This window comes from Mus caroli, unplaced genomic scaffold (genome assembly GCF_978045245.1).
Source record: "Mus caroli unplaced genomic scaffold, Mus_caroli_1 scaffold_4, whole genome shotgun sequence".
Classification (NCBI taxonomy): Eukaryota; Metazoa; Chordata; class Mammalia; order Rodentia; family Muridae; genus Mus; species Mus caroli.
This window is the reverse complement of record NW_028227259.1, coordinates 73,519,418-73,545,417: the sequence shown is the minus strand read 5'-3', so window position 1 is coordinate 73,545,417 and position 26,000 is coordinate 73,519,418. Positions and strand designations below refer to the sequence as shown.

The following is a 26,000-nucleotide window of genomic DNA, read 5'->3' as shown; positions in this document are numbered from 1 at the left end:
TAATGGGGAATAAACATGTTTATCGATGTACTTTCACCATGTTTCCATGTAGGCCAAACAAGTAGAAATAGATAATACGAATCTACATTTACTCCCTTCTATTGTCCATTGTTGTGCAGTGACCTGATGTAGCAGGAAAACTCAGAGATCAGAGTACTTGGGTTTTAAAACAAGACTGTCTATACTTGGTGTGGGTCTTTTGGTAATGTTTCACAGTTTACTGTAAATCACTGTATATATCACAGAGATGTAATAGAGAATCTACTCTATAGCTTTGACATGAAAATTATTCTATAACAATTCTTTGAGGAATAGCTAGTGCAGTAAATTTTTAATTGGTTCTAAAAGTATGTGAATTAAAAATTCTTTCACTTAAAATGTGCCTTCTTGTTTAAAAATTGTATGCATAGGTTATTCCTTTCTAAATTAATACCCATTATTAGATAGGAGGGATGTCATTATATTATTCATGTGGAAATACAACCTTTACAAATGATATCTTATTTTTTAATTTGAGTTTGGATGTCTAAATCATCCTGTTAATTGATAAGTGTTGTTAATTGTTTTATAGTTCATATTTTATATTTATTTAGAATCTGATTCCCTTGAACATTAGCATTTCAGGAAGTTGTAAAGACATTTATAGACCCATTTTAAATATAGTCCAATATGGATTAATTTATTTTCTTTTTATTTATAAGTTATTAAGTAATATGGTTATATATATATATGGTGAGTCACATTTATTTATAATTGTATACAATTTGTTTTTATTTTATTCTATGGAAAGATATTGATTTTTAGGCTAAATAATCCATGTGGTATGCAAACTATTAATCCCAACCATCCCAAAATGACATCTGTAATATTAGTTTAACCATCAGATTTATAGTATCAAGCAATAACCCCTCCCTATTGTCAGTGTTAATGGTAAAATTTTGTTTGACTGATTTATTTAAGACAGTTTTTAAGAAGCTATTCATAATTAGCAATGCAATATTTAAGAAGGAATTCTGATTAATCATCTTTCTAAAGATGAATATCAAGGTACTTCTAGGCATAAGTTCTGTTAGTTGTGGATTGTTTGGAAAGTGTATCTCGATACTGCCTTATCACTTACTTCTGCATTATACCATAGACTCAACTATTTTTCTGTACTTATTTCACTATATACAATCTATGTCCGCTTTCTTTTCTTCCTCTTAGACAGTATTACTGAAGTCTTCACTAACATTTACGTGACCAGTTTTGGCCCTGTCTCAGATACAGATATGGTAAGTTAACTTTTTAAAAATATTAAATATGTTTCTTAACCTATTGAGAAATAGTGGTAATTTATATTAAGTCAATATTTTTATAGTCATAGAATTCTGCATATAAGACATTTCTAGCCACATCAACAAAAAGTTGATGATGTGTTTCTGGTATATATATATATATATATACAAACATATACATAAAATATACATATTTTTCTACCCAAACCTACCTACTTAGCTGTGAAGTGGCATAGACTTAACATTTAAGAAGAACAATTACATTATTAGTGGTGACTTTCTAGAGTTAATCATTTGCTTGACTTCCATATGACTGATGAGTTTTATGAGTAGATGCTTTGGACCAAGGTTGGTGAGTGTTACAGGAAAATATCCTCACAGTCACTAAGAAGACTCGTTGCATTGTTATACAACATGCACACACAAGACACACATGCAAATCAATCCAAAGAAAACTAGAGTGTTGAAGCTGAGCAGATGATAGTGCACTGTTTTAATTCCAGCACTCAAATGTGACTTTAAGCTTAGCCTGAGCAAGTTTCAGGATAACCAAGGCTACACAAAAACTGGGTCCCCCACACCCTGAGGATCCATCTTATATACAATTGTGAATGCCAACAAGTGCTTGCTAACTGAAGCCTGTTATAGCTGTCTCCTGAGAGGCTCTACCAGTGCCTGACAAATACAGAAGTAGATGCTCACAGCCAACAATTGGACTGAGCACAGAATCCTCAATGGAGGAGCTAGCTAAAGGACCCAAGGAGCTGAAGGGGTTTGCAGCCCCATAGGAGGAATAACAATATGAACTAACCAGTACCCCCAAAGCACCCAGGGACTAAACCACCACCCAAAAAGAGTACATATGATGGGACTCATGGCTCTAGCAGCCTATATAGCAGAGGATGGCCTATTTGGTCATCAATGGGAGGAGAGACCCTTGGTCCTGTGAAGGCTGAATGTCACAGTATAAAGAAATGCCAGGGCCAGGAAGCAAGAGTGAGTGGGTTGGTGAGCAGGGGGAGGGGATAAGGGATAGGGGGGGTTGGTGGAGAAACCTGGAAAGGGGATAACATTTGAAATGTAAATGAAGAAAACATCTAATTTAAAAAAAAAAAAAAGAAAGAAAGAAAAGCCCAAACCAAACAACAAACAAGAAGGAAAAAAAAAAAAAAAAGAAATAAGGAAGGGAAAGGGAAGGGAAGGGGAAGGGGGACAGGGAGGGGGAGGGGAAGGAAGGCAAGAGGAGGGGAGAGGAGGGGAGGGGAGTGGAGGGGATGGAGGGAGGGAGGGAGAGAGAGAGAGAGAGAGAGAGAGAGAGAGAGAGAGAACTAGAGTGTTGAAATTACTGAATTTAGTTGAATTGATGTTTTTTAAATGAGATATGTAAGCGAGGGAGATTGTTGGAATGAAATAAATTCTTAATTACTTGTAAAAATGTAATAGAAATTTTTCTTGAAATAATATTTCTTACTGATACCATGTTAGATTGTGTCACATCTTCTAGCTAATACTTGCTTTGCTTCATTCCTCTGAATGTCTATCTCTCTTGCCCAAGCTACCTCTTTGTAAAGTGGGAGGCTTACAATCTCCTCTACCCCTAAGGCATCCTCTACTTCTGACTATAACACTGGAAGTTACAGGGAATGAGACTCATACCCGGTCCTCCCCATCCTCTTTTCTTCTCCCAGTTTCTTCTTCCCCTCGAAGAGTTCAGGAAAGAAATGGACAGGCCTTGCTTTTCCTTCCATCTTGGTCTTCTGTCAGCTACTTTTGTTTATGACCTGGATGGGACCCAGGGTGAAGGGGTATGAGGCTGAGAGCTTACTATGTGGGAGGGAGAGTGTTGACACAAAAACTGTGAGATCTTTAAAATTCTTCCAAACTTCTAATTAAATGGCCCTGAGACATGGAAACACTCATGGAGTAACATGAAAGCATGATGTTCAACCTAAACTACCCCTCTCTGTGAATTACCAGTTTTTATTTCCATTGTTTGATTTTGTTTTCCTCCATTTCTAAGGATTTATGTCAGAGCTAAGGAGTCATTCAACTACCGTGCTATATTCAGTGTTCAACCTGAAATATTAAGCTTTCTTGCACAATTGGTCAGTACAAGTGGACAAGACCTTGAAGTGATGTCCATGGTGTTTCTAGTAGTAACACATAGACCAAGTCTTATTGGCTGGTTGAAAATTGTTTTGCAGTAAACACTTTTTTTCAGTTTTAGTGAGACTAGTTTTAGTAACTGCTCACAGATTCCAGATATGTCATCAAATAATTAGATTCTATGTAAAGAAAACAGGGAGCAGTAAAATTTTATGAAGCATTATATTGAAAAATTTGAGGGATACTATGAACATTATGTAGCTTTAATAGTTACATTGGTCTCTACCTACTAGCTAAAATAGAGAAATGCTACCAAAGAATTAGATACAGCAATTCTCTAACTCTTTCATTTATTATATTATGAATACAAGAAATAAGTTATTCTAGTAAGAGTTTTGATTTGTAAAGGGAATATTTTCACCTAAAAATTTTCATGAATAGAGAACATTTATTTATAATCAATTTCTAATAGCCTCTTCTGTTTCCTGTTTTGAGATTGAGAACAAAATACTCAGGGCCAAAGCATACACCTGTACTATCAATACTTCCGAAGTTGAGGTATATTTCCAAAGTAAACTGGAGAGAAGTGTGAGGGAGAGGCAGGGAGGGAGAACAGTGAGCAGGAGTGGACAACACTCTTTTATTATTTATGGCAAACTCTGTGCAAGTGGTTTTGTTCCTACTAGTGATAAATTTTACTAACTTTGTATTTCAATGCATTTTCACCATTCAAAAGCATTTAGACAGTCAGAAATTTACTCTTAAGTACATAGCCATGAAGAAATGAACGAATTTTAAATAAATCTAAATTTGACTTAACATACTTTGGTCTCATCAGTTAATAGAACCCAAGTACTTTTATTGAAATATTTAGTAGAGTATTTTTAGTATGCTCAAGACACACTCTTATTTGTGGAAATTGATGATAAACATTATTATTTGTTAATTTAATTGCAATGTACAATAAATATTAGAATTTGCTCACACTTCCAACTATATTTAAATTGGATTGATTTGAGTGGACTTATACTTGATACTATTTAAGTAAAGTCAGTTTTTGATTGTTTTAGATGTCTTTGTATATTGAGGAGCAAACATATCTTAGGTGTGTGTATATGTGTGTGTGTGTGTGTGTGCGCGCGCGCGTGTGTGTGCATGTGAGCAAATATTCACATGCTCATTTTATCTTTTCTTTTTGTTTTGTTTTTTTCTTTTTTAGAAATTATTTTATTTGTTTACATTACAGCCATTGTCCTCCCCCCGCCCACCATGGTCTCTCACATTCCCCATTCCTCCTTCCCCTTTCTTCCCAAAGGTGCTCTCCCTCCCCGCACCAGACATCCCTGTTCCTTGGGGTCTCAAGTGTCTCTAGGATTAGGCATATCTTCTCCCACTGAGGCCAGATCAGGTAGTCCTCTGATACACCTGTGCCAGGGTCCTCTGCCCAGCCAGTGGATGCTGTCTGGTTGGTTGCTCAGTCTTTGAAAGCTCATAGGAGTCCAGGTTGGCTGAGACTGCTCGCCTTCCTATGAGGCTCCCTTCTCCTTCAGCTTCTTCACTCCATACCATAATTCAACTATAGGGATCCCCAACTTCAGTCCAGTGGTTGGGTGTAAGTATCTATGTCTATATCAGTCAGGTACTGGTCAGGCTTCTCAGAGAATATCATGCTAGGCTCCTGTCTGTAAGCAGAATATAACATCAGTAATAGTGTCAGGCCTTGGTACTCCTCCCACCACCACCATGAGAAAGACTACTGTTCCTCCAGTCTCTTCTCCATCTTTGTCCCTGCAGTTCTTTTAAACAGGAACAATTCTGGGTCAGAAGTTTTGACCATGGGTTAGTAACCCAGTTCCTCCATTTGTGACCCTTCTATCTACTGGTGGTAGACTCTTCCAATAGAAATACCAATGGAAATATTCTCTTTTTTTAATTTTTAATATTTTTATTACATATTTTCCTCAGTTACATTTCCAATGCTATCCCAAAAGTCCCCCATAGCGCCCCCCACTTCCCTACCCACCCATTCCCATTCTTTTGGCCCTGGCATTCCCCTATATTGGGGCATATAAAGTTTGCAAGTCCAATGGGCCTCTCTTTCCAGTGATGGCCAACTAGGCCATTTTTCGATACATATGCAGCTAGAGACAAGAGCTCCGGGGTTCTGGTTAGTACATCATGTTGTTCCAAAAATAGGGTTGCAGATCCCTTTAGCTCCTTGAGTATTTTCTCTAGCTTCTCCATTGGGAGCCCTGTGATACATCCAATAGCTGAATGTGAACATCCACTCCTGTGTTTGCTAGGCCCCGGCATCGTCTCACAAGAGACAGCTATGTTTGGGTCCTTTCAGCAAAATCTTGCTAGTGTATGCAATGGTGTCAGCCTTTAGAAGCTGCTTATGGGATGGATCCCTGGATAAGGCAGTCTCTAAATGGTCCATCCTTTCATCACAGCTACGAACTTTGTCTCTGTAACTCCTTCCCTGGGTGTTTTGTTCCCAATTCTAAGAAGGGGCACAGTGTCCACACTTTGGTCTTCATTCTTCTTGAGTTTCCTGCGTTTAGCAAATTGTATCTTATATCTTGGGTATCCTAAGTTTTGGGCTAATATCCACTTATCAATGAATACATATTGTGTGAGTTCTTTTGTGATTGTGTTACTTCACTCAAGATGATGCCCTCCAGGTCCATCCATTTGGCTAGGAATTTCATAAATTCATTCTTTTTAATAGCTGAGTAGTACTCCATTGTGTAAATGTACCATAATTTCTGTATCCATTCCTCTGTTGAGGGACATCTGGGTTCTTTCCAGCTTCTGGCTATTATAAATAGGGCTGCTATGAACATAGTGGTGCATGTGTCCTTTTTACCGGTTGGGACATCTTCTGGATATATGCCCAGGAGAGGTATTGCTGGATCCTCCGGTAGTACTATGTCCAATTTTCTGAGGAACCCCCAGACTGATTTCCAGAGTGGTTGTACAAGCTTGCAATCCCACCAACAATGGCGGAGTGTTCCTCTTTCTCCACATCCTCACCAGCATCTGCTGTCACCTGAATTTTTGATCTTAGCCATTCTGACTGGTGTGTGGTGGAATCTCAGGGTTGTTTTGATTTGCATTTCCCTGATGATTAAGGATGTTGAACATTTTTTCGGGTGCTTCTCTGCCAGTCGGTATTCCTCAGGTGAGAATTCTTTGTTCAGTTCTGAGCCCCATTTTTTAATGGGGTTATTTGACTTTCAGGAGTCCACCTTCTTGAGTTCTTTATATATATTGGATATTAGTCCCTTATCTGATTTAGGATAGGTGAAGATCCTTTCCCAATCTGTTGGTGGTTTTTTTGTCTTATTGATGGTGTCTTTAGCCTTGCAGAAGCTTTGCAGTTTCATGAGGTCCCACTTGTCAATTCTCGATCTTACAGCACAAGCCATTACTGTTCTATTCAAGAATTTTTCCCCTGTGCCCATATCTTCAAGGCTTTTCCCCACTTTCTCCTCTATAAGTTTCAGTGTCTCTGGTTTTATGTGAAGTTCCTTGATCCACTTAGACTTGACCTTAGTACAAGGAGATAGGAATGGATCGATTCGCATTCTTCTACATGTTAACAACCAGTTGTGCCAGCACCATTTGTTGAAAATGCTGTCTTTCTTCCACTGGATGTTTTTAGCTCCCTTGTCGAAGATCAAGTGACCGTAGGTGTGTGGGTTCATTTCTGGGTCTTCAATTCTATTCCATTGTTCTATTTGTCTGTCACTATACCAGTACCATGCAGTTTTTATCACAATTGCTCTGTAGTAGAGCTTTAGGTCCGGCATGGTGATTCTACCAGAGGTTCTTTTATCCTTGAGAAGAGTTTTTGCTATCCTAGGTTTTTTGTTATTCCAGATGAATTTGCAGATTGCACTTTCTAATTCGTTGAAGAATTGATTTGGAATTTTGATGGGGATTGCATTGAATCTGTAGATTGCTTTTGGCAAGATAGCCATTTTTACAATGTTGATCCTGCCAATCCATGAGCATGGGAGATCTTTCCATCTTCTGAGATCTTCTATAATTTCTTTCTTCAGAGACTTGAAGTTTTTATTATACAGATCTTTCACTTCCTTAGTTAGAGTCACGCCAAGATATTTTATAGTATTTGTGACTATTGAGAAGGGTGTTGTTTCCCTAATTTCTTTCTCAGCCTGTTTATTCTTTGTATAGAGAAAGGCCATTGACTTGTTTGAGTTAATTTTATATCCAGCTACTTCACCGAAGCTGTTTATCAGGTTTAGGAGTTCTCTGGTGGAATTTTTAGGGTCACTTATATATACTATCATATCATCTGTAAAAAGTGATATTTTGACTTCATCTTTTCCAATTTGTATCCCTTTGATCTCCTTTTGTTGTCGAATTGCTCTGGCTAGGACTTCAAGTACAATGTTGAATAGGTATGGAGAAAGTGGACAGCCTTGTCTAGTCCCTGATTTTAGAGGGATTGCTTCAAGCTTCTCACCATGTACTTTGATGTTGGCTACTGGTTTGCTGTAGATTGCATTTATCATGTTTAGGTATGGGCCTTGAATTCCTGATCTTTCCAAGACTTTTATCATGAATGGGTGTTGGATCTTGTCAAATGCTTTTTCCGCATCTAACGAGATGACCATGTGGTTTTTGTCTTTGAGTTTGTTTATATACTGGATTACGTTGATGGATTTCCGTATATTGAACCATCCCTGCATCCCTGGGATGAAACCTACTTGGTCAGGATGGATGATTGTTTTGATGTGTTCTTGGAAATATTCTCATAGAAGGGAGAAATTGAATGGAATCTCACCTCAAGGTGAGAAACACAGACCAGGAACTACTGACCCTTGGGAGAAGAAATAGCCTTTCCTTTGGATCAATGCTGTTGCTGATTGGCTAATTCTAATTGGTTAGCCTGGAAACCATATACACAGCAACTGCAAAACAGAAATAGTAGGGATTTTGAGGTTGTTGTTGTTGTTGTTTGTGTACTCACACCTACAGTCATATTTGTGTATGTATATATGTGTCTATGTAACAATAAGAACTGGGGGAAAAGAGTGTTTTGAAAGTGTATGTGGGATTTGTGGTGCTGATGAAGGGGGAATACCTGAGAGGGGCTAGCTGGAGGGAGGAGAGGGAAGGGGAAGCTGATGTAATTCTGTTTCCATTTCAAACATGATTTTAAAAAGAAGCTTCCTCCACTTGATATGACATTGGAATGTTCCCCCTGATACCTCATTTTACTGGACCTGATACTATGTAGCTGAGAAACTAAAAAAGTAATGTTGACATAATCCATCTCCTAATCTAAGTAAGGGGAAGTCAGTACTGAGCACTGGGACTCATAGTAGCATAGGATGGAAAGATGATGTAAAACGGGGGGTCAAGTGACAATTCAATCCTTGTGAAGCTCTGGTATCATATTTGTCCATGTCTGGGAAAGAAATACGAAATTTGAGAATATTTGTTTTGAAACCATGGTGTATACATATTTCTGTACATATGCAAACACTTATCTGTTTATCTATAATTTTACAAAAATACACTATCCATATATGCAAGTTATAGATCACATTAACATATACACTCACACTCCAAGTCAGCTAGAGAAGATTAATCGGATGTAAAAGAAATGGGAAATGATATAAATATAACTCTCATGGATGAAATTCACAAAAAAAAGGAAGCAAGTGAAAAATGAAAGAGAGTCCTCATCAACTTTGTTGTAAAGAGAAATGACTTAGTTTTCAGGATGGCAAGATGAAATGTTTTATTCTTTATTGATACTCCTCTTGCTGAAAAATAAGAAAGATAATGAAGACACGTTTGAACCTGTGTTTACTGAAAACAGAAATAATCTAAATAGACCTGCAGCACATGGGAAAGAAAAGCACGTCCATGTTATAACCTACAAATAGAAGGAGATATGGAGGCTTAGGGCTCATGTCTCATAAAAGTATTTAGTTAATAAGAACAAATACTGGAGATATTTCATTTCCCTTTTTAGTAGTATAACTGCTGTTCTTTCTATGAAGTACATAGTATGTAGCAAAACCTAACTAAACTCCTAGATCCTCTTGTTCAGGTCAGTGCTATAGATTTGTTCTGACTTTAGCCTGAGGGAAAATAGCAACATAGCACAAAGCATTAAGAACCAAGGAAAACACACCCATGCACATAGAGCATATGTGCATATGCACATAAACGTGCAGACACATGCTCATGCTTGGCGATCAAAAACTCATTAGCCCGTGTAATTGTCTAAAGAAAGTTGTGGATCTGAATTATAATTAATGATTCTAATTACACTGTCTGCAGTTAAGTTAAAAATCTTTAATTTCAACATTTAAAAATTAATGAGTAAGAAGGTAATTAAGCGTTAGAATATACTGGTAGCTAACAATGGACAAAGTTTGCAGTAGGCGTGCACACTACAGCAATTTCTCCCACTCCTGACCTACCTCCATGAATTTCCATATAAAGAAATATGTCCATGCCTGACCTACCTCCATGAGTTTCCATATAAAGAAATATGTCCTTTCCGCAAAATATATAAAAAATTTCTTTTCCTGTATTAGTGGATATTTCATTGCATGTGAATATTTTGTGACATTGGCAGTAAAGCCACAAAATGTGCTACCCAGGCCTGTAAAAAGAACCACAGCTTAGGTGATTGTCCCTTGCTCAGTGTTAGTGCTATAGCACTGGACTGTGGAGCAGAATTGTGAGTTCTCATCAACTGTGTTTTCCTTTATATTATTAACAAGTTAGACATTCAGGTAAGTGTGACCTTGGTGTATTAATTATAATGATCTACTTGGGTCATATTTTTATTCATCTTTGTAAACAGTAAGTACAAAGTACAATTCCCAAGAAGCCAATGCAGTACTGTGTAGTTCAGAAGTATGGCGAGCCCTAAGACACTAATGTCTAGTAGAAAAGGCACACTGGGCTTACTTGCTTTCTTTCTTCCCATTGTGATTTGCCAATGAAGTTGGTCTAGGGGACTTGGGATGCAATGTGTATCAGAAATGAAGTTATTATCTTTGCCTGTTTTAAAACTGGCATTTACAAGTTAGTTTGTAGCCTTTTAGGGGATAGCAACTACCTAGGAAGACCAACATAATCAACTAACATCGACCCTTGGGGCTCTCAAAGACTGAAGCACCACTCAAAGTACTTACAAGAGCTGGACCAAGGCTTACCCACACAGATGCAGATGTGCAGCTTGGTTTGCATGTGAGCCCCAAACAACTGGAGAGGGAACTATCCCTGTTGCCTGTATGTGGGGTATGTTCTAGCTGGGCTGCCTTGTCTGGCCTCATTTGGGAAACGAAGCACCTACCCTTTCAGAGACTTAAAGTGGGAGAGATACCTAAGAGAGAACCCCCTCGGAGGAGAAGGGGAGGGGAATGGGGGAAGTATTGATGGAGAAGCTGACTGGGAGGTAGACAGTGAGTGGGGTTTAAAATGAATAAGTAATAAAAGAGTTAGTTTCAAGCTAATAGTTGATACTTTGGAGTTAGAAGGTTAGACTCAAAGACTTTGACACATCAGATAATACACAGCCCCATGAAAGTATGTGGAAAAAATGCTTCTCAAAATAAGATTCATAAATATCTTATTGGGATAGGCTGAAGTTTCTAGTAAAGAAGTTGTTGCTCAGGTGCCTCTCAAAATTGATGTGCAGTAGGTTGAGAGTATAATACAGTCATTGGTAGACTTGCATCTTAGAGTCTATGTGGTTCTCAGAAATAAGTAATAGATGTCAGATGTGGGGAGAAGCAAAAATAAGTGAGATGGAGACTGCCTCAGCCAAGACATGACTGTCGGCTGACTCATACTTTTTCTAAGGCATATCCTACAGATAGACTGGTGGACATGATATGGACTCTGATCCCATGGTGGGGTCTCAACAGTAGTAAGAAGAAGAGGAAGATGTATCTTAAAGAATATTGATTAAGTAGTGCGATGAAAACTATCTCTTTTTTGATGGCAAAGCTGAGAAAAATGCTTAAATATGTCAGCTGAGGTGGGACAGTATGAGATGTTGGCAGTAGAGAAGAAATATGGCAGTTATTTAACACTTCACTGTGTATGTAGTTGATGACTAGTTGATCTGCTGGATACAGAAGTTGGAGAAAAATACAGAAGAGGAAAAATGAAGGTGAGTTTAAAAAGAGTCTGCCAGTTACTTTTCAGGGGGCAGTGAGGGTTGTGTAAGTTTAGAGCAGCCATATTAAATGTCCTGGTTTCCTATGGAACAAGTGATATTTCCCATTCTGCTCACTCTATTGTGTAAGTTACATACTATACAGTTATAATTTCTTGAATCAGAGTGATCTTTAAACTAAAAGTTGCATGGGTTGGAGAGAGGGGTTGTTAGTTAAGAGTGCTCATTGCTCATCCAGAGGAGCCAGCGTTGGTATCCAGCACTCCCTTTGAAAGGTCCATAACTACCAGCAAGCTCCAGCTTCGTAGGATCTGACACTCTGTTCTGCCCTTTGCAAGAATTGATGTATAGGTGGCTGAAACTCATGCTGACCACCAAGACAAAGAGACACAGATACATAAATTACCAAATGCACATATTTAAAATAAAAAGGGAACCCATACATGAGTGCAAAGGAGCATAACACTGCTCTCCACCCCTCTCTACCTCCTGACTGTCCGTGCAGTACCCTCAGCTGCTTTCTGCTCTGCCTGCCAGGAATTTTTCATTGTGATGGACTCTCCCTGTGACTGTGAGTCAAAATAAATGCTTTCTTTCCAAACAAGAAGAAGTGAATAAAAATCTGGAGATGGAATGCTTGATTCTTAGATTGCAAGTCTCGAGGAACCTTGGTTTTTAGTCAAGCAATCCAGAGATTGCATGTATAGGTTAAGAAGAATTAAATTTACCCATTGCTATAAACACCCATACTTTTTCTAAGGCGTATCCTACAGATAGACTGGTGGTCATGAGACAGACTCTGATTCCATGGTGGGGTCTCAACAATAGTAACAAGAAGAGGAAGATGTATCTTAAAGAATATTGCTTAAGTAGTGAGATGAAAACTATCTCTTTTTTGATGGCAAAGCTGAGAAAAATGCTTAAATATGTCATTAGATTAAGAACAAGAAGGTGTTTGCTGATGGTGGCAAAAGCAACCAGATTGCAGTGGGCGGAGGCATGTGGGAAGTGAGGAAGTGGAGAAAGAGTGGAGGCAACATTTTAATCAGCATGGCTGAGAAGAGATCGGCATAGAGGGCAGCAGTTATAAGGCACTGTAACTCTCAGTGAGGCTTTTATTTTTAAAGATTGCGTTGAACTTCTCACTGTTCTCTGAACATGCCATTATTGCTAACAGCTCACTGCCCTTGTACATATTTTTTCTCCATACTTGTTATACTGATCTACTGCTTTGCCAACTGGATATTTTTTTTTCAGTGTAGTCAAGGCTAATATCAAACTTAACTTTCTCTAGTGCTTTTTGGGGGTTTCTTAAAAATAGCAATTTCTCTTTTCCTTGTACTTCACTTTTTAGATTTGTTAAATGTGTGTGGTGTGTGTGTGTGTGTGTGTGTGTGTGTGTGTGTGTGTTGTGAAGACTATTGTCTTATTTACTGCACTCTGGGCTGTGAAAAGGAATAGTTGTATCCATATATTCCAACAGATTCAAAAACACGCATGTGTGTACCATGGACTTCTCAAGGGATTAAGGATCAGGGTTTCTGTGCATAGGAGGAACATCTGCATTAACACCTACATTATCTTTTGACATCTGCTTCTGTTGATGCCATTGTCATCTGCTCAGGACCTCACTACCCAGAATGACACTTACCAATGAATTAGCATAAGGGAGCCATGACTTGACACATGCAAAAGCTTGCATTTATGTCAATACTGCTGAAGTGCAACGCCGGTGTATGCTTGTGTGATGAGAGAATTGGTTGAGCGAGATTGAAGAAGGTAGGAAGATATATAATAGGGACATGGAGGCTGTAAGAGTGTTTGTATACGATTCTAAGGGCTTTAGAAACTCAAATGAAAATATTCAGGAATGCTATATTCATCAGAATACTCCCACTTTGTGACAGCATCTCAATCCATTCCACAGCTTTAGGGAGGTCAGGCTAATGTGTGTACTCTGATACGTTGTGTGCATGTTCTAACTCTTCTTCTTCCCACACATAGGGGATTACTATGAGGAATGGCTTGCCACCTACATTTCTTCTCCTCTTATAGGATGATATAAAATGGAGGCAAAAAGAAGAAAGTTTACAAAAGGGGGAGACTATATTCTTATATGTCTGATTCTGCTAAGGATTAATTGATATTGTTTGTATTATAGACATCTTTTATATAAATGTTGGGCACAAATGGAACTTCTCCTCTGACTGTTGTTAATTGTAAAATTAATGTCAACCACACATGGTGGTTCTCTGATGGCTTCTGTTGAGGTGTTCTACACAGCCTCTAAACTTGGCCCTTTGCTTTGTCAATATTTGTTCCTGCTTTGGTTTTCAAGCTTCTATTTTAAAGGCATCTGTGCCAGTTGATGTCCCTGACGTCCAACTTTCCCCCGGAATGTCTATATATTATACTTTATCTTTTTTAAGAGTTTTAGCAGGTTGCTTCTGTTATCATATTTTCCAAAATTCAACTGAAATTTAAAAAAGATTAAATAATATGTGCTCCAGTAATTTCTCTGATCTACTTAAGAGCCTGTTCTTAGCATACATTTCATATTGTATACCATTGCTATAACTTTTCATTTAGTAATTTAGATTCTTTTGGGTGTTCAAAGAAGATACCCTTTCATGATGTACTATGACGATACTTATAATTATCTTTTGTGGAGAACTCTATTTCTTTACCAGAATGGCAGGACTAATTTTAACCCTTGCCTACACTGTGCAAGACAGGGCTCCTTTTCTTCATATCTAAGCCAACACTGATCTATCATCTTTTCTATACCCTCTCTTATTATTTTGCCTATAGTTTTTATTTTCTTAATGATTCATGATATTAAATGAATTTGATATACTTGTAAGCTATGTTTAGTGTTTCTTAAGAAAAACTCAACATTTAGGATTTTTAGACATTTATTTAAATTGGGGTGTTGTTCTGTTACCTGGTTACATTTCTTAAAATCTGTACATTAAATAGACACTACAATATTTACTAAATATACTAAACCATATCTAAATGTAATTTTAGTTAGCCATTTGTTTCATTGTTTAAGTATTTGATAGGAAATTATTTGATAGAGAAAACACTCTTCCATAGTTGCTTTCCAGTTTTTTTTTTCCCTAGAAATTTTGAACCTTCATATGTTTTATTGTTTAAATCACTCATCTCTTTTGAGTTTACTTCTTTTATGGTAGAAGAGAAGGACTCTTGTCATTCTTGTGAGTCCATATTCCTGGTTTCCCCAACACTGGAAAGAAAAAAATGTGAAAGAGATTTTGTATTCAGAGATTATAAAACTCAAGTTTTAGTAATTATTCCTGTAACTTCCCATAATCTGTAAATTTCTCATGATCAGTGGCCACTGGCTCTTTATCGGTCCATGATAGAAGAGTATTTAACTGTGGTTTCCTGCCTCAGAGAGTTGCTGGTATGTATGATATAATGACAAGTCTATAAAATCTGGAAGCATCAGGTTTGCACTGAAATTTAAAATTCTGAAAATTTGAATAGTGCTACTGAAATATGTTCCCTTAAGTGTTAGGGATAACTTGAATATTAAATAAGTAAATAAAAAATTTAAATGACACAAAATGTTTCCAAATGCTTTGAATCTCTGCAAATGATGAGAGATTTAGGGTACTGTCATTAGGTTTGCTTTAATAATATAATATAGAGACCTAACAGTGTCGAATCTCTCTCCCATTATTGATTTAAATTTCTTGACCATTGACTACAAAGGGAAAGCCTAAGTATTTCACCTTCACAATTGCTGGAACAGCTGTGCTGTTCTGGAACTTGTATTTAATTGAGCATGTTTGTATACAGAGTTTTACTAACTGGGTTTATTGGCATTCTGGTGATCTTAAGTGCCCTACTTGTTGAAATGTTTGTAATATTAATTCATTGTCAAGTCTGTTGGTGAAGTTTCTTTAAATACAAACTCATGACTCTGAGCTTAAATATTTTTGTGTATCTCAAAAATTATTTTTAGTTATCATATACCTGCCTCATAAGCCACATTTTTCTTCATTATGGGAGCCACACTACTGATAGGGATTTATTCAGTAGGAGCTAGCCATTAATAGCAAAGAAATGGGATAATGAAATAAATTTAGTATTTTTAAATACACTTAGTAATTCGGAGTAAATGAGAAATCATTCTGAAATTAGTCCTGAACTTTGCTTGTTTTAGTGACTAGACAGAATCTTCAGAAATTGGCTATGAGCATTGACTTATAATTAACATACTTACGCACTGAAGACTAGGCTGTCTTCTCCAAGTTTAATGTGTTCTTGGAATTATGTCTATATAATTTATATACTGTGCTGAAGGAACCGATTTGCTTGTTTGCAGGACCAATTATGGAAATAACACTAAAGAAGTTTGCTGAGTAAATGGAGAATTTTAGTGTTTATAAAATTATTATTAGTATCCTGCATTTTTTATTTTGGCTTCTACCTATAGAAAGCTTAGAACAAAGAAATTGGCTTTCTTTATCTATTATCCCACCTATAGAATGATTAAGGTTTCTATGAGTATACCATGGCTGTATGAACCTTCAGCTCTGTGTTGTTACTCAACCTTCAATTACCTTTCTCTCCTATTTCAGTTGTAGGAGCACTAAATATGTGTATGCCTTTTTCTCCCTTCCTAACTGTTTTTGTTGAATGCACTCAGCAGTGGCTGCTGGCTTCTGAGCTGTGATGCACATTTGTAACACCTATACAACAATTTTAGGTGTTTGTCTTCACATTCCAGATGCTTAGATTTTAAAATGGCTTGCTATTTGCAACGGCTTTGTTTTGTCTTTAACTAACATTTACAACTAAATTTAATTTTAACTACAGTGGTTAGACACCTGTATTTTGAATAGTATCATTGATAATTACTAGCATTATACACTTATACATTTTAGGGATAATTTATCATTTTAAGTGTCTTATGAAGGTACAAACCTGGCATATGTTTGTACTTTTAATTTGTCAAATGTAATTAATTAATATTTTCTGCTATGATGTCTTAATTTTAGTTTGTAAAGAACATTTTTCCACTTCATTTGAGTTATTTTAATCAAAATTATGTGATATAAATTCAACTAATTGAGCACTTTCACAGTCCACTGAAAAGAAGAACATCACTCAACCATTCCCAGTTATTGCCCTCTTTCCTCTAAGCTTATAAACACAACCAAAATATGATAATACATACAGTAAAACTTACACAAGATACACTATGGTAGCCTTTGCAAATGCTTTATATAAAGTATTATATATGTATATGTATACACACACATATATATACACACACATATATATGCATACATACACATATATATACAAACATACACACACACATATATATGTAAATATACATATATGTATATTTACATTAATGCCATAGAAGATTAAAATTCTAATATTTTCATACAATATATAAATGAATATGCTTATCCTAATTTATATACCATCATTTATAATGGATTGCCCAGTTTCTGCTTACAGGCTTACTTTTTATTTAGAAATGGTTAATTTGCTTAAATAACTTGATGTATCTATAGGATGGGAACATGTGGATTGCATTGGGACTTCAGATGTCCTCAAACTATTCATTCACCAACATCTTTTAATTATTTTTCACTCAAAGGCCTAATGTGCTAGGTTGTGAAGATTGTTTATTGGCTCTAGTTTTTCACATATGATCATATCTTTCATACTCAACTGTATAGTCATCCCTAATGGACAGAAGTCATTTGCAACTCTGTCAGCCAACTCAGATGTGTGACTTACATCTGCCAGGAATCATTCATGAATGATAGATGGGTTTTTCCATGTCTTGTTTGGTTTTGGTTTTGGTTTTGGTTTTGGTTTTGGTTTTGGTTTTGGTTTTGGTTTTGGTTTTGGTTTTGGTTTTGGTTTTGGTTTTGGTTTTGGTTTGGTTTGTTTTGTTTCATTTTGCTTTCTATTCTTGTCATTGATCTGAAAAAAAAATCATTTCTGACCCATGCTTCCTGGAATAGGATAAGAAATGCTGAAACACTTGAGGCCAAGATGATCTGCCTACATGTTCCTATGGGATGGAAATTTTGATAGCCAGTGATTTTCTCCTCCACAAAGGAAATACTAGCTACGATCAATTTGAGGCTGAGTGGAAGAGATACCCCACACTACTTCATGACTGTGGAACCAAGAAAAAAACCTAGTTTCTTAAGCTCCAGAATTTTCAGCACTCTTTAATCCTAAAGTTTACCTTATCTTTTAACACTATTAGACATGGTTGGAACTTTGGGATTCTATATCTTCTGGTAGTCTAATACTTGACCTATGCTTTGAATGCACACACACACACACACACAACCACACACAAATGTATGTGTGTTTCCTCCTATTCTTCTTCTTCTATAATATTATAGTCATCTCTCTTATTTAATTTTACTACTTACTGAAAAAAAAACTCTCTGTTTTCTCTTTAGTTTCATCCTTTAAATTGTGTCCATTAAAAGCAATATTACATGAGAATATACCCAGTATTAATATAACAAGAAATGTAAGTGGACAGAATCATCATAAAATATAGGGATGACTAGATTTTACCAAAAAAAACTTTGACTCTAAAATATTTATTACATTCTAAATTCTTTTTAGTCTCATAGTTAAATTGTAGTAGGATTAAAATAAATTATAAAATGTCAATATGGTAAACCAATATGTTTATAAGTACAAAACTACAGTCATCATGTTCACAATATAAAATTGTTAAAAGCCAAATGGAAACTTTCAAGTATCTTCAATCAGACAGTAATGAAATTACCTTTGCCTCATATGCACACTAATATGGTATATGGAAGCTGAAATGTGAAAGACACAGGTAATTTATTTTATGACAATATTATCAATATACACTATGATAGTTTACACATATTTTTCCTTTTTATTTTTGAGCTACAGATCCTCTTAGATGCTGTATAACATAGCATATATAAACTAGTTTTAGATCACTATAAAAAGCAGCCAACATGCAGTAGAAACAAGTAAGAAAAAAACCCCCAAATTAAAGAAATATCAAAGAATTTTAAAAGTGAACTGTACTAATTAACAAAAAATAGACATCTGCCAAGGGTGCTCTGAATCACTGAAATTAGTCATGTAACCAGCCCAGATAATTTTGTATAATAGGACTGAAAAAGAATTTCAAAGTGAGATTGTTTGTTACAGTGACAAGCATAAATTGAGGAAATATTTTGTTGTTGTTGTTGTTGTTGTTGTATTTGAGACAGGGTTTCTCTGTGTAGCCCTGGCTGTCCTGGAACTCACTCTGTAGACCAGGCTGGCCTGAACTCAGAGATCTGCCTGCCTCTGCCTCCCAAGTGCTGGAATTAAAGGCATGCGCCACCAGTGGAAATATTTAAGGACCAGGAAAGAGGGCTAGGTTATGACATAATATTCAAGTATTGTGCTTTATCATAGTAAATATGAATCTAAGTATTCTGTAGATTCTACGTCAATACTGCTAATGATATAGCTAAGAATGCATTTTGTAGTAATATTTAACTTGTAACTACATTAGTTTTACATCTATCAGCTCAGGCATGGGATTAATAAGTGCCAAATTCAGGATACGTTGTTCTTCCCAGGACCAGGGGACCATAAGTGAGAATGAGTGATTCAAAAGAGGAAACATTTAGTAATCTTTCTAATAAGAGTTACAAGGTGATTTTCATAATATTAATTAATTAATTAATTAATTAATTAATTTTGCATTTGTGAGAGAGATGATAGAGAAGGGAAAGAGAGCCAGGGAGAGAACTCATGTAGATGTAAGATCAAAAATTGTAAGATATTTTTGTTTTTACTTTTGCCACATAGGTTATAGAAATCATCAGCCTTAATAGCAAGTATCCTTACCCATCTCTGTAACACTTTCTAGACTTTTCCATATTTCTGGAAGCAAGATGATGTGCAAATAAATATGAGCATCTCCATACACTCTAGAAAACCTGTAAGGTCCTTGGAAACCAAAGTAGCATACATACTATTGTTGGACATTGTTTTCTAAGACTGCAATGTTTTAGATTTTGCTGAAAGGTCCCAGATATAGCTCTCTCTTGTGAGACTATGCCAGGGCCTAGCAAACACAGAAGTGGATGCTCACAGTCAGCTATTGGATGGATCACAGGGCCCCCAATGGAGGAGCTAGAGATAGTACTCAAGGAGCTAAAGGGATCTGCAACCCTATAGGTGGAACAACATTATGAACTAACCAGTACCCCGGAGCTCATGACTCTAGCTGCATATGTATCAAAAGATGGCCTAGTCGGCCATCACTGGAAAGAGAGGCCCATTGAACTTGCAAACTTTATATGCCCCAGTACAGGGGAATGCCAGGGCCAAAAAGTGGAAATGGGTGGGTAGGGGAGTTGGGGGGGAGGGTATGGGGAACTTTTGGGATAGCATTGGAAATGTAAATGAGGAAAATACCTAATAAAAATATTTAAAAAAAAAAAAGAGCAAAGAGAGCAGCTTTAGTCCCAGGTGATCATAGAAAAATATTTTCAAGTGTTTCTTTGAGGCATTTATTTATTTCCTCTTTATAGGTCTCTGCCCCTTTCATAAGATGAGATTTAATGTCAGGTTTTTTTTTGGGGGGGGGGGCTTTAGTTAGATTACCATATCCAAGTCTGGATGTAGTTGGGTACTCTGGTGGTGACATATTGACCTGGGTCTTATTGAATGTTCTTATTTTGATCTTTAACCATCTGATTGTCCCTAGGACAGGCAGGCCTCCAGGAATACAGGGACCATTGTGGGTCAGAAGATGGAGCTGAGGGGACAGAGTGCTATTTATAGCTGTTGGGTGTGCTTTAGGGGAACTTGGCAAGCTTGAGATTGGGTGAGGAGCCTTGCCAGGTTGTCTATGGTGATGGCAGGCAAGAAAGCAGCCAGAGTCATGGGCTGGAAATGAAGTGCAGGGAAAAGAAAGGCTGCTTCTTATTTTTTTTTATTTTAGAATTAATTTTTTTATTAGGTATTTTCCTCATTTACATTTCCAATGCTATCCAAAAAGTCCCCAATACACTCCCCCACACACTCCCCTACCCACCCACTCCCACTTTTTGGCCCTGGCGTTCCCCTGTACTGGGGCATATAAAGTTTGCAAGTCCAATGGGCCTCTCTTTCCACTGATGGCCGACTAGGCCATCTTTTGATACATATGCAGCTAGAGTCACGAGCTCCGGGGTACTTGTTAGTTCATCTAGTAGTTTTTTTTTTTTTTGGCTTATTTTTTTAATTGGATATTTTCTTCATTTACATTTCAAATGTCATCCCCTTTCCAGGTCCCCCCACCGGGAAACTCCCTATTCCCTCCCCCATTCCCCTGCACCCACCCATTCCTGCCTCCCTGCCCTGGCATTCCCCTACACTGGAGCATCAAGCCTTCAAAGAACCAAGGGCCTCTCCCCACATTGGTGTCCAACAAAGCCATCTTCTGCTACATGTGCGGCTGGAGACATGGGTCCCTCCATGTGTACTCTTTGGTTGGTGGTTTAGTCCCTGAGAGCTCTAGGGAATCTGGTTGGTTAATAATGTTGTTCTTTCTATGGGGTTGCAAACCCCTTCAGCTCGTTCAGTCCTTTCTCTAACTTCTCCATTAGGGATCCTGTGCTCAGTCCAATGGTTGGCTGTGAGCATCTGCCTCTGTATTTGTCAGGTGCTAGTAGAGCCTTGCAGGAGACAGCTATATTAGGCTCCTGTCAGCAATCACTTCTTGGTATCCACAATAGTGTCTGGGTTTGGTGATTGTATATGGAGTGGTTTCCCAGGTGGGGAAGTCTCTGGATGGCCTTTTCTTCAGTCTCTGGTCACATTTTGTCTCTGTATTTTCTCCCATGAGTATTTTGTTCCCCCTTCTAAGAAGCACTTGAGCATCATACTTTGGTCTTCCTTTTCTTGAGCTTCATGTGGTCTGTGAATTGTAATTTTCTAGCATATGACAATTTGGTTTAATACATAATAGATTGTTTCTGAGTTCACAATTTGAGGAGTATAATGGAACATTTTTATTATTTATGTATAAATGCACAAATATATAGACTGGAATCCATAGATTATTAGTAATAATAATCACTTTTGTAACTGTATATTTTATCTAAAATGTATGTGTGTATGAGACAGAGAGAGTAACACAGAGAGAGAGATAGACAGAGACATAGGGAGAGACTGACAGGACAGACAAAGGGAGAGAGACAGAGAGACTGAGAGAGACAGAGAGAGAATGAGAGAGAGAGAGAGAATATGAGAGTATGCAATCAGTACAGAGGGAAGTGGGAAAGTGAGAGTCATACAGTTCAGATAAACTAAAATATTGAAAAGTGATAATAGAGTAATCATGTCCTGGTGTATGTGAGTGTGTTAAAGTATGCTTCACAAGAATGTTACTTGAAAATTTCACACTCTTAGTGGTCAAATATTGTTAAAATTCTTGTATTGCAACAGATTTAGTAGTTACTTACTATGTTTTGGGTTCATCATTTACTAACCCATACTTGGCCAGCACTATGATGCATCACTCACTATGGGTTAAGAACTTTAAAAAATGATTGAATTTTAACACATTCACTGTCAAAAGAAAATGATGGCTCCTGAGTACCTGAGAATACAGGTCGTTGGTTTTGTGAAGGGTAGATGGCCCAGTATACGGGAATATCAGGATAGGGAAGAGGGAGTGGGTGGGTTAGTGAGCAGGGGGAGGGGGAATGGGATAGGGGAGTTTTGGAGGGGAAATGAGGAAAGGGTATAAAATTTTACATATATATGTATATATATATATATATATATATATATATATATATATATATTCTTATGTTTACTACTGAAAATCTACCCATTCCATCACTCTTCAAATAATATGAAACAAGCCATACAGACCTGCTCATGCATGCACCACCCAGGAAGCAATTTTAATTGATGAATTTCATAATGTGGTTACTTAGACTATTCAACCCAGAGGGGAAAGACAAGATAAATTCATCGTCTTCTCTCTCAGGAATGTGTAGCTAATCATGCAAATAGATATACTCTACACCATTGTAAGAGGCAACCTTTCTTGATAACCTAAAGAACTAATCTTTATGAAGTATGTATATCTCTCAATTCAGTTTTCTGTAAACTATTTGGAATACTCTGTCTCCTGAAATTTATATGTTTATTACTTCTAAAACATGTACTGTTTTCAAAGGAATTGTAAATTTATATTTTAGGAGTATACAATAGATGTTTTCTTTCGGCAAAAATGGAAAGATGAGCGTTTAAAATTTAAAGGTCCTATGAATATCCTTCGACTTAACAATTTAATGGCCAGCAAAATCTGGACTCCTGATACATTCTTTCACAATGGGAAAAAGTCAGTGGCTCATAACATGACAATGCCAAACAAGCTGCTTCGAATCCAGGATGATGGAACATTGCTATATACCATGAGGTATGTTGCTGTGTGAGACTAGGGTTGTCCTCTTGAAATCATGCATTGAAAAACTATGAAAATCATTGGTAAATATTTCCTCACCTAGAAAATTTTCCTGAAATTACTAAATATTTCATGTTTGGTTTCATAAAAGTTTGGGCATGTGTGTAAAATTGAATTTAAAGTGAATTTAATTTTTAAGGTTAAAGATTCTCTTGGTTGTTAAAAATTGATTTTTTTGGTACTTTTCATGTTACATTTTAGTTTGGACTATAAATTTGTTTGCAGGAGGATATAATAGCTTTTCTATATCCTGTTCTATAGCATGTCAATTTTAAGTAATTTTAATTGCATATTTTAATCTGTATTAACATGGTTTTTGTGTATTAAATACATGGGCTAACTTAAATCATGTATTAGGCTTAACAGTATAAAATTCCTATATCATGATTTAAAATAATCATGTAATATCAATCTCATGCAGTTTATCCTTTTGTGCACATTCAGAAGCATGTGTAGTTGTTGACACTTGCATTATATTTTAAATAGTTTCATGAATGTTTTAAAACAAATTAACTTTATTACAGAAGAACTAAAATTTTTATACCTAACAAGATGATGTAGAATCAAAAGTCAATGTTTAATGGTGGATTTAAACACAAAACGCTGCCATTAGCACTATGCGTGTACAGATACTGTGTTCCATGTTTCTGATGTTTTGTAACATCATATGGAAAGTTAAGAATTAGATTTCATTAATTAACATTGTTTTCTCTTGTGCCTGGTGGGAGCAGGAGATACAAGAGTTGAGGACTTATTTCTGGATCGTCACTGGCTATAAATCACTGAGTCATTATTTTTACTTCTGTTTGAATAGTGTAAAGCTTAGATAGTACAGACTAAATGACTTCATGTTTAAACCATTTATTCTTGTAGATTACGGTTCAGGTATTATAAACTATTAGGAACAATTACAGAGGGTTCTATTTATATAGTGTTTAAAGTTAATGCCACAGTTGGCTGATAGCCACCTTTTTCTCAGCTCAATTAGTAAAGATTTTTCTTTGAGTTCAATTTACTTCCTGTTTATTTACTGTTTTTATGAAAAATGGAAGTATTTTTTAAAAAATTGGAAGTAATTTGAAATGTTCTTTATAATAGATTTTCAACGATTACACTTTATTATATTCAGATACAGAAAATATATTTATGATGATCATGGATTTATATCTATAATTTAGCAAGCAATATGTGTGAACAATTTTATTTTTTAGGAGATAACATCGGTCTGTCTATATTTGTGTCTATTCCTAAACACATGTCTACCTATATAAATACTAGATATTAAAACTGGCATATCTTTAAGGAAGCAAATATTAAAGTATTACATCAACGTCTCTCTCTAGTTGATGAGATGACAATAAAAAAGCTACCCTTTCCATAATAGAGCTTTAAGGATCATCAGCTATTAAATATTTATAGTGCTGTTAATGGCAAACATTTTTCAAATACATATATAATTTATTTTTATTCTGTTTAAACCTTTTCAAGCCTAACGTAAATCTCTAATTCTGTTAAAAACTGTATCAAGTAATATATTCTGACCAGCAAATCCACTTAAACCAAGAGTGGCATTTTGGCTTCTAGGCTTACAGTCCAAGCTGAATGTCCCATGCACTTGGAGGATTTCCCGATGGACGCTCATTCATGCCCACTGAAATTTGGAAGCTGTAAGTATAACAGCAAACATACATATTTCAAGTTGATAACATCACCAGGAGACAGCATCTCTGTTGGATCATGCAGTTTCTTTTTCTCCTATTATGCAAGGCTTCATAACAGACTAATAGGATGCAGAAGCAGAAGCTATGGTGGCTGTCCTATGGGAACTAATATTATGATGATTGCCCTGTAGGAACTAACTGCAATCTCCTAGGGCTCACTCAAATACTTTAATTCTTTTATATTTTCTTATAGTTTAACTCATAATTTTGTTTTATTACTAATAAAGAACTTTATGTTTTAGTTTGTGCATACAAGTAAGTCAGGGACTGTTGTAGAGTCCCTACCATAACTTATTCATATTTTCTCCTCATGCTATTATGTTAAAATGTAAAATAAGTTATCATTCAGGTTAGAGTGAATTGTGCATGACAAATTCTTATTGATCTGTTACAAAGGTCAGAAAAAGCCATGCAGCCTGTAATGTTGTCTGTCTACCCCTGACTTGATGCAAGAAGTTCTTTTTTTTCTCCTTAGAATACATTTAATGAAGATGACAACATTGGATGCTTACATGTCAGTGTCTTCGGTGTACCTAGAACATTTCTAAAAGTTTCTATGCCACTGGCCATTCTCTAGGTCACCGGATTGTATTTGATATGTCAAGTAGAAAAATTCACACCATGGAGTAACAGAAAGGGCAAAGTCAGATCGTCCCTTCAGGCCCACAGGACACCCCAGGCAGCCTCAGGATTAATTCATCATTGCAGCTAGGCAGCCTCCTTCTGTCTGAACATGCCTTCATCTCTGACCTTTTTGGAAACTGTGCTCTTTCTGACATACCATTTTTGTGCATTCTGAGCAGCTTCAGGCTCTTCTTTTTCTTGGTAAATAGAAGTGATCACTTGTAACCTGATTAGATGTGAGGCTGACTGAAGAAGAGTGGATCTTCTCACAAACTACAAACAAAAAGAGAATGGTCACTGACAGAATGCAGATTCCTCTGATGTTTTAAGGATGACAGTTTTGTTGAGAGGTTCCATCTTGTTTGCTTTGTGTGTCCTTGTAGCAGGTGTCAGTTCTCAATTTTCTTTGAGAGCCTGCTCTGGGCTTAACCACAAGCCTTTCTTTATTGTCATGGGAACCATCCCTTTAAAACTGGCATTTCTTCCAATATTATTTAAGATAGTCAATCATGTTATACAACGTAAACACAGTGTTGAGAAAACCAGAACAGATGCAGCAGAGAAGC

At 36.5% G+C, this 26,000-nt stretch overlaps 1 protein-coding gene across 2 annotated transcripts in view; it reads left to right on the top strand.

Moving 5' to 3' along the window:
• Positions 1-26,000, top strand: part of Gabra2 (gamma-aminobutyric acid type A receptor subunit alpha2) — a 132,076-nt gene that overhangs the window by 55,037 nt on the left and 51,039 nt on the right. For both annotated transcript variants that reach the window (XM_085836749.1, XM_021163094.3), the window contains exons 4-6: positions 1,207-1,274; positions 22,824-23,044; positions 24,674-24,756. In XM_085836749.1, the coding sequence (XP_085692875.1) occupies positions 1,207-1,274; positions 22,824-23,044; positions 24,674-24,756 (372 nt within the window). The remainder of the gene's footprint in view (positions 1-1,206; positions 1,275-22,823; positions 23,045-24,673; positions 24,757-26,000) is intronic.